Source organism: Dasypus novemcinctus, chromosome 1 (assembly GCF_030445035.2).
Source record: "Dasypus novemcinctus isolate mDasNov1 chromosome 1, mDasNov1.1.hap2, whole genome shotgun sequence".
Classification (NCBI taxonomy): domain Eukaryota; kingdom Metazoa; phylum Chordata; class Mammalia; order Cingulata; family Dasypodidae; genus Dasypus; species Dasypus novemcinctus.
Genome location: NC_080673.1, coordinates 5,789,944 through 5,801,992, shown reverse-complemented (window position 1 = coordinate 5,801,992; position 12,049 = coordinate 5,789,944). Strand labels below are relative to the sequence as shown.

The following is a 12,049-nucleotide window of genomic DNA, read 5'->3' as shown; positions in this document are numbered from 1 at the left end:
GGCTGGCAGGCCCGGGCTTTGATTTTCGTCTGAGAAGGCAGGCTTCATCACACTTTCTTACTTTCTTTGTCGTGACAACCTCAACTTGATAACATGTTGATCCAACAAGAATCAGGTCACTCTGCTTGGCAGACTGGTCTGTTTTTTCTCCTCGAATTATAGTTTAACATGTTCACACTGGAAAGTCCAGGAAAACACTTTTAACATTAATTGGGAGAACATAGGTGAATTACATTTTCATTCTCTGCACTGCTTTTCCTAAAACTGATGTCTAAACAAATGCAAAGACCAAAAAAAAGTTTTGTCTTGGAGAACAGTTCTCTGGTTATAAGATATGCTGCTGTCGTAGCCTGTGAAATTTAGTCATCTCTTTACTTCCTAGTTGCGTGTGGTTTGAAGTGCTAAACCTGAACACAAGTACAACACCTGAACATAAACACTTCAATCCAGGCGTGTTAGAAGAGGAGAGAATTCTAACTTTGATGAGTGCCCTAAGACCAGGCCCACTAGTCTCTCTTCACCACTTTTTTCCTTTGCCTTTTGTTCTGACTCACTCCCAAATGAAGCTGTTTCTCACCCAGACGAAACAGCAAACTCGCTGTCTGAGACGCTTTTGAAGTGGAGGAATCCAAAAGGATGCGGGAAGGGACTGGTCTGCATCGTGCTCTGTCAGTGGCTAAACCAGCTGGGCAGTGCTCCCCGCACACGCTTGCTGTAGCAGAGGCGGACCAAGTACACCAGCACCCACCTGGGGGTGCAGGGGGGCGCCCTCTGAGCTGCAGCACTGGGAAGCCTTGCAGGAAAATACAGCAAGACCTTACCCCTTCCACCTACACTGAGATCCTGTCACACTTGCCTCCCAAGAAGTGGTCGTCCTCCCCTTTCACAGAACGCATCACATCAGATTCTGGAAGTGGGAGCCAGAAGGGCTAAGATCCCGGGGAGGAATTATTCTTTCTGAGTGAGTTGTCTAAGTTCCCAGAAGTGACTCAGGCCAAGATGAGCAGAGGTTCTACTACATCACGCTCTCTACTGGAAACCCTGCCCAGGGAGCTACGAGGATGCCTCTTGCCATCCCCTTTCCCACAGGGCATTTGGTCTTGTGAAAGCTGCCATAATTCAGTCAAGGATGCCCTGACCCACTGCAGGGCACGTGCCTTGAGCTCCCGGTGCCTGCCGAGGCTCCCAGCTCCTCGCCCCCACTGTGGGTAGGGGACTCTGCCGTGCAGGGTTAGTGTCCATGACCTCTAGAAAGGCTTCTAAAGGAAACACCACTGATTTGCATATATGCATGTGTAGGGGTATTGAAGTAGATTTTCCATAAGCTACTCATATGGCTTGGTCATCCTACCAAGCCATGGGGGGGACTAGTTACGAGCAATTATTACCCATTTTACTACAGGGTTTAGCCAAAGTACCAAAGAGGTACTGAGAAGCCATTTGAATTTTCTACCTTCTAATTTAGGCCACATAATAAATATCCTCTCTTGCTAGAGCTCTCATTTGCTATTCACCACCTCCACAAGCAATGGCCTCTTGATGTCAGTTAATTACTAGTAACTTTTAGGTAAATTGAGTAAACCTTTTCATTTATGGACTGACTTAAAATTTGGTCATGGAGGAATATAGAATTCCTGGAGTCCAGTGTGGAGAGAATTTACTGTAAACTGATTCAAAGCCTAGAGTAACATCGTTATTCAGTTTAGAGTTAATGGGTTCCACAAAGCAAATTTAATAAATCCTTCTGGGACCTAAGCTGAAGAAAATTAAAATTAGAAGCATAAATCGTGACTTCTAGGGCAACAGAGTGGCTGGGTTAAAGCCATCCTGCTCACAGCGTGAATTGTGAGCTGGCTTCAGTGGGCCTCCCGCAGCCGTTCAGCCCGCCCTAGGAAGGGAAATCGCCTTTTACATGTGTGCAGAGATTTCCCCAATTCCACCCCCAATGGCTACTTCCAGACGACATAACTCACTGCAAGAGCTGACAGCTTTTACAAGTGGTCCACTGGGTCAAAGTGAATTATTTAAAAGGCTCACAAGTTAACTTATCAGTGGGATGGGAGGGGAACAGCAATGCCCGAGTTTAAATGACGAGTTCTCAGACATGACTGGAAGGCTGAAAGTGGAACCGGTCAGTGGAAATCCATGAGGAAGCGCACGGAAGGATCTCGACCTTGGGGTTCTTACCAGGTAATTCATTAATGGCCATATGTGTGCACGAAGAAACTGCCCTGTCCCAAATTTCCCTCCAAAATTAATGTTAGGGAGATTCGAGTTGTAAAGAGCATTCTATGAAGATTTTCCCCAGGATCCTATCCCTGCCCGCACCCTTCTGTCTACCTCCCCGTCTCTCTGTTTCTTTGTCTCTCTCTGTCTCTGGTTCCCTTAGTTTACCCTGGCAGAAGCAGTCTTGGTGAAAACTGTGCAGGTTGGGTGTAATCACGTATCCTTCTAAGACTTAGAAGGAAAACCACAACCCTCCCTTGGTAGACCAGATGGACTTTATTTTATTGTATTGTTAAGATTTATTTAGTAAGTACCCAGCACATCTTGGAGTACCTCATTCCTAATTCACTAACAAAAGTTGACAAAGAAGCAAACTAAAAAAAAAAAAAATCATACATCAGCTATAACCTAATTTCCAAGTTCAATCCTGTAGCCAAAAAAAAGGAGGTGGGGGCAGCCGGGGCAAGCCTGGTGTTGATGCTCGGGTCTCGGCCTTGACAAGGGACTGCAAAGCAGAGGGACCACGCGGGGGTGGCCGGGGCGGGGGACCTGGCCGGGGAGGCGGAGAGGCGGCGCGGCCCGCGGCCCAGGCAGAGCGGCCGCCGCCCCGAGGGCAGCTCCCTTGCCGGGCCCCTGAGCCCTGGCGTCCCCAGGCTCTGGCCTCCCTGAGGACGGGGCGCGCTCCCCGCCCGCTGGCGCAGGGTCCCCGGGGCGCCCCGCTCCTGGAGCCCGAGCAGCCGGCGCGGGCCTCGCTGCACCTGCCGCGCTGCACCTGCCGCGGCGCGTGCGCGCCCCCTGGCGGAGGCAGAGCCAGCCCGGGTGGAGAGCTGCCAGCCCAGCAGAGCCGCCAGCCCCGGAGCAGAGCCGCCAGCCCCGGAGCAGAGCCGCCAGCCCGGGTGCAGGGCCTCCAGCCCCGGTGCAGAGCCGCCAGCCCGGGTGCAGGGCCTCCAGCCCCGGTGCAGAGCCGCCAGCCCGGGTGCAGGGCCTCCAGCCCAGGTGCAGGGCCGCCAGCCCGGGTGCAGGGCCTCCAGCCCAGGTGCAGGGCCTCCAGCCCCGGTGCAGAGCCGCCAGCCCGGGTGCAGGGCCTCCAGCCCGGGCGCAGGGCCTCCAGCCCGGGCACAGAGCCGCCAGCCCGGGCGCAGGGCCTCCAGCCCGGGCGCAGGGCCTCCAGCCCGGGCGCAGGGCCGCCAGCCCGGGTGCAGGGCCTCCAGCCCCGGTGCAGAGCCGCCAGCCCGGGCGCAGGGCCTCCAGCCCGGGCGCAGGGCCTCCAGCCCGGGCGCAGGGCCACCAGCCCGGGTGCAGGGCCTCCAGCCCGGGTGCAGGGCCGCCAGCCCGGGTGCAGGGCCTCCAGCCCGGGTGCAGAGCCGCCAGCCCGGGTGCAGGGCCTCCAGCCCGGGTGCAGAGCCGCCAGCCAGGGTGCAGAGCTGCCAGCCCCGGCGCAGAGCCGCCCCCAGGAGCCCGCCCTGCCCGGGACAACTCCAATTATCCCCCGTTCTCGCGTCTTAGCTCGCCCGCAGAGCTCCACACACGGAACGATCCCTTCTGCTTCACGCACCGCCTCACTGAGGGCTGGGCCCTGCCAACACCCCTCCCTTTAGGCTTCCCTTCACATCAAGCAGAGACTTTGTCAAGCAACGTTCCCCTCGCTGGGTCGCTCGCAAGTCCCCCTTCCAGGAATTCGCTGGCTATTTTTTTGGCGTTCCCCCGAAAGCAGGGCTTTCTGAACTATCACATTGTTTCCCTTTTACTTTTCATGTTAACAGTCCTGTGGCTAGGAAGAATTTCCCAAAAGGACGGGTCGTTTAAATGCAGAGCGGCGTTTTGATTTCCGAGGGAGCCAGGCGCTCACGGACAGAGCTGCAGTGACGGCCTGGAAAAGTGAGCTCCGTCCTGGTGCCTGGGCAGCCGAGGCGGGAGCTGCGCCCCGCGCCCTGCCTCGCCGCGGTGGGCGCCCGCCCTCTCCCTGGCCTGCCCGCCCCACGCCAGCCTCGGGGAAAAGGGTCCCTGGCTCCAACCTTTCGCTGCCGTGCTGTCACCCAGAGAGGCTGATACGTGCTCATTTCACACGGCAGCCCTGACGGGTGACCCTCCTCCAGAAGCGGCCGGGGCTGTGGCCCGCTGTCACTTTTAGAGGCTGGCGGCCCCATACATGGCCCCGTTTCCCTCCCACGACCTTGCTGAAGTGAGAAAGGAACCAAACCAAAGAGGGCAGACAAAGGCCAAAATATCACCTTAGCTCGGGGGCTCGTAACAAGGCATCCAGGAGCTTGAATTGAAATTCAAATAAAAAACATGATTCTTGTGGGGCCGTGTCGTGCAGGTGGGACGTGTTTATTAAATAACACACAGCACCGTGTGGACTTGGTGAGGGGTCCACGGTTGTCACTTGCCTGGCAAAGGGGTCCATGGGACAAAAAAGGGTCAAGAGCCCCTGCCTTGGATAAAGGCCAAGTTGGAAGATGCAGTACAGGGGAAAAGCGAAAGGCTTAGTGCCCGGATGGCCAGAATTAGGTCAGACCCAGGAGACACCTGCACGGCAGCAGGGGCCCAGGTGACACCTGCACGGCAGCAGGGGCCCAGGTGACACCTGCACGGCAGCAGGGGCCCAGGTGACACCTGCACGGCAGCCGCGGCCCAGGAGACACCTCCACGGCAGCAGGGGCCCAGGTGACACCTGCACGGCAGCCGCGGCCCAGGAGACACCTCCACGGCAGCAGGGGCCCAGGTGACACCTGCACGGCAGCCGCGGCCCAGGTGACACCTGCACGGCAGCAGGGGCCCAGGTGACACCTGCACGGCAGGAGGGGCCCAGGTGACACCTGCACGGCAGCCGCGGCCCAGGTGACACCTGCACGGCAGCAGGGGCCCAGGTGACACCTGCACGGCAGGAGGGGCCCAGGAGACACCTCCACGGCAGCAGGGGCCCAGGTGACACCTGCACGGCAGCCGCGGCCCAGGAGACACCTCCACGGCAGCAGGGGCCCAGGTGACACCTGCACGGCAGCCGCGGCCCAGGTGACACCTGCACGGCAGCCGCGGCCCAGGTGACACCTGCACGGCAGGAGGGGCCCAGGTGACACCTGCACGGCAGCCGCGGCCCAGGTGACACCTGCACGGCAGGAGGGGCCCAGGTGACACCTGCACGGCAGGAGGGGCCCAGGTGACACCTGCACGGCAGCCGCGGCCCAGGTGACACCTGCACGGCAGCCGCGGCCCAGGTGACACCTGCACGGCAGGAGGGGCCCAGGTGACACCTGCACGGCAGCCGCGGCCCAGGTGACACCTGCACGGCAGGAGGGGCCCAGGTGACACCTGCACGGCAGCCGCGGCCCAGGTGACACCTGCACGGCAGCCGCGGCCCAGGTGACACCTGCACGGCAGGAGGGGCCCAGGTGACACCTGCACGGCAGCCGCGGCCCAGGTGACACCTGCACGGCAGCCGCGGCCCAGGTGACACCTGCACGGCAGGAGGGGCCCAGGAGACACCTGCAAGGCAGCAGGGGCCCAGGTGACACCTGCACGGCAGCCGCGGCCCAGGTGACACCTGCACGGCAGCCGCGGCCCAGGGCAGGCCGCTCCGGGGGCCCGAGCAGCAGGGCCAGCAGCGGCTCCCGCGGCCCCAGCTCTGCCCCGGGCCCAGGGCGCCTCCACTGCTCCGCCTTCCCCAACTCCGACTGCTCCAGCCCCCGGAGCCGGAGGGATGGGGGTGGCAGGGGTGAGAGTCGTCGTCGCCCCCCCCAAAAACAAGAAGCCACTAAACCGCGGGGGCTGAGGGGGGCTGCACCGGCCCCACGACCCCGCGTCGGCCCAAGGCCGCCGCCAGTGGCCTGTGGCCTGTGGCCTTCGGGCAGCTGCCTCGGGCCTCGGGGCCCTGCGGCGTGGAAGGGCCCCCAGCACTGCCGGCGGCTGCTGCCCCTCCCGAGGCGCGCTGGGGCTGCGGGGCCGGGCCTGGGACGCGCTCGGCCTCGCTGACCAGGGCGGCGTCTCCAAGGAGGGCCCGGCCGCACAGCCGCCCCAGCTCGGGCCCGTCACCGCCGCCCCCGGACCCGCCACCCCGCGCCGCTGCGGTGCTCTGCGGGTGGAGAAGGGGAGGCGAAGCGGAGCCAGGGCTCCGGGCCTGCTTGGTTTTTTTTAAAGATACATAAATCGCACAGATGTTGCATGAAACAGTAGAAGAGGCTGCCACAGACCGCACTCCCCACTCCTCCCACGTGGCCGGCTCCTTGCGTCCGCGGGCCGCGGCCCTGGCCTGTGACGAGGACGCAGCGGCGCGCGGGTGAGGTGCGTGCTGCAGTCTCCTCTCCCCCAGGGCCCCTGCCCGCGGCCTCGGCCTGTGCGGGTGCGGCGGCGGGCTCGCCTCGCTCTGTAAATGCACGGGAGACGGGGCCAGCCCGCCGCGGCGCAGGGCCCCTCCGCGGCCTCCCCGGCTCGCGCCGCGGTTCAGGGCGCGCAGCCAGCGCGGGGGAGGCGCGGGAGCAGCGCAGCCAGCGCGGGGGAGGCGCGGGAGCAGCGCAGCCAGCGCGGGGGAGGCGCGGGAGCAGCGCAGCCAGCGCGGGGGAGGCGCGGGAGCAGCGCAGCCAGCGCGGGGGAGGCGCGGGAGCAGCCCCGCCGCGGGCCCGCGAGGCCCAGCTCCGCCTGGACAGAGGCCGGCGGCCGCGGGCGGGCCCTGCGCCTCGGCCTTGTCCGGCTTTCAAGTGGGCCGAAGCCCCTGGCCCTGAGCCGCTGCCCGGCCGGGGAGGGGGCGGAAAGGGCGCCGCGTGAAGAGCTGCGGGCTCCTCCCGCTGCTGCTTTTCCCGCAGCGCCTGGGAGAGCGCCTGCGCTGCTGGAACGCGCTCTCGGGCTTGCCGGGTCCCCGGAAGGGACACGCGCGCTCCCTGCGGATTCTCCCCGCAGAGGAGCGGGGCGCGGGCCAGGACCCCAGGAGCCCGTGGCGAGGACCGCACACTTTTCCCTGCAGGAAACAGCCTCGAACACCCCTTCTCCCCACCCCGACGCTCGCCCTGTGAGCTTTAAGATGGTGAACACAGTTGGTGACGCCTGCGTGTGAGTGTCTTTAGTCACTTGTGGAACATACACCTTCAAGACCCTGTCTACAGGGGAGCGGGTATAGCTCGAGTGGTTGAGTGCCTGCTTCCCAGAAACGAGGTCCCTGGTGCCTTCTAAAAACAACAACAAGCAAGCAAACAAACGAAAATCCCAGCTCGGGGCAGCCGCTGCGTCTCAGTGGTTGAGCACCGGCCTCTCACATACGGGGGCCTGGGTTCAATCCCCGGCCCTGGCACATCAAAAACAAAACAAAACAAACACACATACAAACAATCAAAAACTAAGAACGTCGTCTGCAGCCAGCGCCCCTGGGCCCTGCTCAGTCCCAAAAAAGGAGCAAAGGTGAGCAAAGCACCAAAATGCCGCGCCCCGCCTGAGGGCGTGCAACTTCGCCCCCTTTTTCCGGCAGCCTGAAGGGCCTGAAAGGCAGTACACCCAGCGGCTTCGCCTGCCTGCAGCTGTCCCTCCCGGGCCCTGCCTGGCCTCGGGGCATCCGAGTCCCACTTGCTGATCACTAAGCTCCAGCTCCCTGGTAATTAATCTGCCCCCAATAATGGGCGCTGCTGGGCCCATCAGGTGCAGAACCCTGGGGGAGGGAGGGAGTCTCACGTTTTTATCTCATCATAAGAACCACTCCGTGTGCGTGTTTTGGTCTCATCTTTTCACGGTGCCAAGCCAAAAAAAATCGATTCAACAGCTTCTCCCAGCTGTTGTTTCCTGGGGGTGAAACCAGGTGTAAGTGATGGCCTGCATCCGGCCTCACCTGGGGGGCACCCTCCCCAGCCCCAGGCGCAGGGCCGGCTCGGGCTGGGGCAGGGGGAACCCAGGAAAGGCTGCCCCGCAGGGCGATTCCGCCCCGCGCTGCGAAGGGGCTGCCCAAGGCACAGGAGTGTCCAAGGTGCAGGGGCTGTCCAAGACGCAGGGGCTGCCCAAGGCGCGGGAGCTGCCCAAGACGCAGGGGCTGCCCAAGGCGCGGGAGCTGCCCAAGACGCAGGGGCTGCCCAAGGCGCGGGAGCTGCCCAAGACGCAGGGGCTGCCCAAGGCGCGGGAGCTGTCCAAGGCGCAGGGGCTGCCCAAGGCGCGGGAGCTGTCCAAGGCGCAGGGGCTGCCCAAGGCGCGGGAGCTGTCCAAGGCGCAGGGGCTGCCCAAGGCGCAGGAGGGTCCAAGGCGCAGTGGCTGTCCCAGGCGCGGGAGCTGCCCAAGGCGCAGGGGCTGCCCAAGGCGCGGGAGCTGCCCAAGACGCAGGGGCTGCCCAAGGCGCGGGAGCTGTCCAAGGCGCAGGGGCTGCCCAAGGCGCGGGAGCTGTCCAAGGCGCAGGGGCTGCCCAAGGCACGGGAGCTGTCCAAGGCGCAGGGGCTGCCCAAGGCGCAGAAGGGTCCAAGGCACAGGGGCTGTCCCAGGCGCGGGAGCTGCCCAAGGCGCAGGAGGGTCCAAGGCGCAGGGGCTGCCCAAGGCGCTGGAGCTGTCCAAACGCAGGGGCTGCCTAAGGCGCGGGAGCTGCCCAAGACGCAGGGGCTGCCCAAGGCGCAGGAGTGTCCAAGGCGCAGGGGCTGTCCCAGGCGCAGGGGCTGCCCAAGACGCAGGGGCTGCCCAAGGCACGGGAGCTGTCCAAGGCGCGGGGGCTGTCCAAGGCACGGGAGCTGTCCAAGGCGCGGGGGCTGCCCAAGGCGCAGGAGTGTCCAAGGCGCAGGGGCTGTCCCAGGCGCGGGAGCTGCCCAAGGCGCAGGAGTGTCCAAGGTGCAGGAGTGTCCAAGGCGCAGAGGCTGCCCAAGGCACGGGAGCTGCCCAAGGCGCGGGAGCTGTCCAAGGCGCAGGGGCTGCCCAAGGCACAGGAGCTGCCCAAGGCCCGGGGGCTGCCCAAGGCGCAGGAGTGTCCAAGGCGCAGGGGCTGTCCCAGGCGCGGGAGCTGCCCAAGGCGCAGGAGTGTCCAAGGTGCAGGAGTGTCCAAGGCGCAGAGGCTGCCCAAGGCACGGGAGCTGCCCAAGGCGCGGGAGCTGTCCAAGGCGCAGGGGGCTGCCCAAGGCACAGGAGCTGCCCAAGGCCCGGGGGCTGCCCAAGGCGCGGGGGCTGCCCAAGGCGCGGGAGCTGTCCAAGACGCAGGGGCTGCCCAAGGCGCAGGAGCTGCCCAAGGCGCGGGGGCTGCCCAAGGCGCGGGAGTGTCCAAGGTGCAGGAGTGTCCAAGGCGCAGGGGCTGCCCAAGGCGCAGGAGCTGCCCAAGGCGCAGGAGTGTCCAAGGCGCAGGAGTGTCCAAGGCGCAGGGGCTGCCCAAGGCGCGGGAGCTGCCCAAGGCGCAGGAGCTGTCCAAGGTGCAGGAGTGTCCAAGGCACAGGGGCTGTCCCAGGCGCGGGAGCTGCCCAAGGCGCAGGGGCTGCCCAAGGCGCAGGAGGGTCCAAGGTGCAGGGGCTGCCCAAGGCGCTGGAGCTGTCCAAACGCAGGGGCTGCCTAAGGCGCGGGAGCTGCCCAAGACGCAGGGGCTGCCCAAGGCGCAGGAGTGTCCAAGGCGCAGGGGCTGTCCCAGGCGCAGGGGCTGCCCAAGGCACGGGAGCTGTCCAAGGCGCGGGGGCTGTCCAAGGCGCGGGAGCTGTCCAAGGCGCGGGGGCTGCCCAAGGCGCAGGAGTGTCCAAGGCGCAGGGGCTGTCCCAGGCACGGGAGCTGCCCAAGGCGCAGGAGTGTCCAAGGTGCAGGAGTGTCCAAGGCGCAGAGGCTGCCCAAGGCACGGGAGCTGCCCAAGGCACGGGAGCTGTCCAAGGCGCAGGGGCTGCCCAAGGCGCAGGAGCTGCCCAAGGCCCGGGGGCTGCCCAAGGCGCGGGGGCTGCCCAAGGCGCGGGAGCTGTCCAAGACGCAGGGGCTGCCCAAGGCGCAGGAGTGTCCAAGGTGCAGGAGTGTCCAAGGCACAGGGGCTGTCCAAGGCGCGGGAGCTGTCCAAGACGCAGGGGCTGCCCAAGGCGCGGGAGCTGTCCAAGGTGCAGGAGTGTCCAAGGCGCAGGGGCTGCCCAAGGCGCGGGAGCTGTCCAAGGCGCAGGGGCTGCCCAAGGCGCAGGAGCTGCCCAAGGCGCGGGGGCTGCCCAAGGCGCGGGAGTGTCCAAGGTGCAGGAGTGTCCAAGGCGCAGGGGCTGCCCAAGGCGCAGGAGCTGCCCAAGGCGCAGGAGTGTCCAAGGTGCAGGAGTGTCCAAGGCGCAGGGGCTGCCCAAGGCGCGGGAGCTGCCCAAGGCGCAGGAGCTGTCCAAGGTGCAGGAGTGTCCAAGGCGCAGGGGCTGCCCAAGGCGCGGGAGCTGCCCAAGGCGCAGGAGTGTCCAAGGTGCAGGAGTGTCCAAGGCACAGAGGCTGCCCAAGGCGCGGGAGCTGCCCAAGGCGCGGGAGCTGTCCAAGGCGCAGGGGCTGCCCAAGGCGCAGGAGCTGCCCAAGGCGCGGGGGCTGCCCAAGGCGCGGGAGCTGCCCAAGGCGCAGGAGCTGTCCAAGGTGCAGGAGTGTCCAAGGCGCAGGGGCTGCCCAAGGCGCGGGAGCTGCCCAAGGCGCAGGAGTGTCCAAGGTGCAGGAGTGTCCAAGGCACAGAGGCTGCCCAAGGCGCGGGAGCTGCCCAAGGCGCGGGAGCTGTCCAAGGCGCAGGGGCTGCCCAAGGCGCAGGAGCTGCCCAAGGCGCGGGGGCTGCCCAAGGCGCGGGGGCTGCCCAAGGTGCGGGAGCTGCCCAAGACGCAGGGGCTGCCCAAGGCGCGGGAGCTGTCCAAGGCGTGGGGGCTGTCCAAGGCGCGGGGGCTGCCCAAGGCACGGGAGTGTCCAAGGTGCAGGAGTATCCAAGGCGCAGGGGCTGCCCAAGGCGCGGGGGCTGCCCAAGGCGCGGGAGCTGCCCAAGACGCAGGGGCTGCCCAAGGCGCAGGAGCTGTCCAAGGCGCGGGAGCTGTCCAAGGCGAGGGAGCTGTCCAAGGCACAGGAGTGTCCAAGGTGCCGCTCCCGCCGCGCCGAGCAGGGGCGGGAAAGGGGCGCCGTCCAGAGGGAGAGACAGGGACCCCAACCAGCCCCACTGCTCCCTCGGACTCACCCGGCCTCCGCCTCGGCCTCGGGGAGGGCCCCAGCCGCATGCGGGCACCCCCTCTCCCCACACACACGGGCGCCCGAGGGTCTCTGAGCCCGCCTGTCCCCCCTGGCAGAGGGAAGTCTGTCTCCAGGGTCAACCCCCTTTTCCCCACGCACACCTCAGGCCCGGGCGGGGAAAGCGGCCCCTGAGGCCCCCCGGGTGCCCCTGACCCCTCCCTGACCGCCAGCGACAGGAGCCCCAGGGCCCGAGCTCTTGGAGTGAGCCCAGGGGAGCCTCTCCCCAAAATAAAGCGCTCCCTGGGGCCCCACTTTTCACCACCCCATCTCCAAGGGCCCTGGGACTCGACCACAGGGATCCGGAACCAGAGAGGACACCACAGAGGGATGGAGCCGGAGGGGCCTGGCTCCACAGTTTGCAGCTGGTTTTTGGTTGTGGGGCTTTTTATGCCGATTAAATTTGCATGAAAGCAAAGTAGACAAAGTCCCAGCTGAGATTCAAGGGGGCGTGGGCACCGGCCTCCCGTCTGGTGAGAGGCACCGCGGCAGGTGCTAGGGAGACAGGCGGAGAACCTCCCCGTCCTCCAGGCCTCAGGTCGGGCCGCAGAGGCAGGCACAGGTTGTTCCCAAACAGAACTGTGATGGCTGTGAGCACAGACTAAGGTGCCCCAACCTGCCTTGGCGGAGTCAGGCAGGCTTCCTGGAGGAGGCGAGGCCTGTGCTGGGGCTTGGCCAGTGAGTACAGCAG

The 12,049-nt window shown here is 65.0% G+C and overlaps 2 protein-coding genes across 2 annotated transcripts; one reads left to right on the top strand and one right to left on the bottom strand.

Annotated features, from left to right (window-relative positions):
* Positions 1 to 2,627: 2,627 nt before the first annotated feature.
* Positions 2,628 to 7,845, bottom strand: LOC139438857 (elastin-like). Its single transcript, XM_071214549.1, has 5 exons — positions 7,628 to 7,845; positions 6,417 to 7,233; positions 6,011 to 6,298; positions 4,785 to 5,900; positions 2,628 to 3,689 (listed from the first exon to the last, which is right to left on the bottom strand). Exons 1-5 carry the CDS (start codon positions 7,843 to 7,845, stop codon positions 2,628 to 2,630), a joined length of 3,501 nt encoding a protein of 1,166 aa, XP_071070650.1.
* Positions 7,846 to 8,014: 169 nt separating this feature from the next.
* LOC131279485 (uro-adherence factor A-like) lies at positions 8,015 to 11,493 on the top strand. Its single transcript, XM_058302140.1, has 5 exons — positions 8,015 to 8,404; positions 8,446 to 8,647; positions 8,761 to 9,666; positions 9,762 to 10,359; positions 10,401 to 11,493. Exons 1-5 carry the CDS (start codon positions 8,015 to 8,017, stop codon positions 11,491 to 11,493), a joined length of 3,189 nt encoding a protein of 1,062 aa, XP_058158123.1.
* The last annotated feature ends 556 nt before the right edge of the window (positions 11,494 to 12,049 follow it).

Coding starts and splice junctions, on each gene's coding strand:
- LOC139438857 (XM_071214549.1), bottom strand. CDS start 7,845: ATGGGCCCAGCAGCGCCCATTATTGGGGGCAGATTAATTACCAGGGAG. Junction 6,299..6,416: donor TGGGAGGAGTGGGGAGTGCG/GTCTGTGGCAGC, acceptor CTCCACCCGCAG/AGCACCGCAGCGGCGCGGGG. Junction 5,901..6,010: donor GACGCGGGGTCGTGGGGCCG/GTGCAGCCCCCC, acceptor GGGCTGGAGCAG/TCGGAGTTGGGGAAGGCGGA.
- LOC131279485 (XM_058302140.1), top strand. CDS start 8,015: ATGGCCTGCATCCGGCCTCACCTGGGGGGCACCCTCCCCAGCCCCAGG. Junction 8,648..8,760: donor GCTGCCCAAGGCGCAGAAGG/GTCCAAGGCACA, acceptor GGGCTGCCTAAG/GCGCGGGAGCTGCCCAAGAC. Junction 10,360..10,400: donor AAGGCGCGGGAGTGTCCAAG/GTGCAGGAGTGT, acceptor CCCAAGGCGCAG/GAGCTGCCCAAGGCGCAGGA.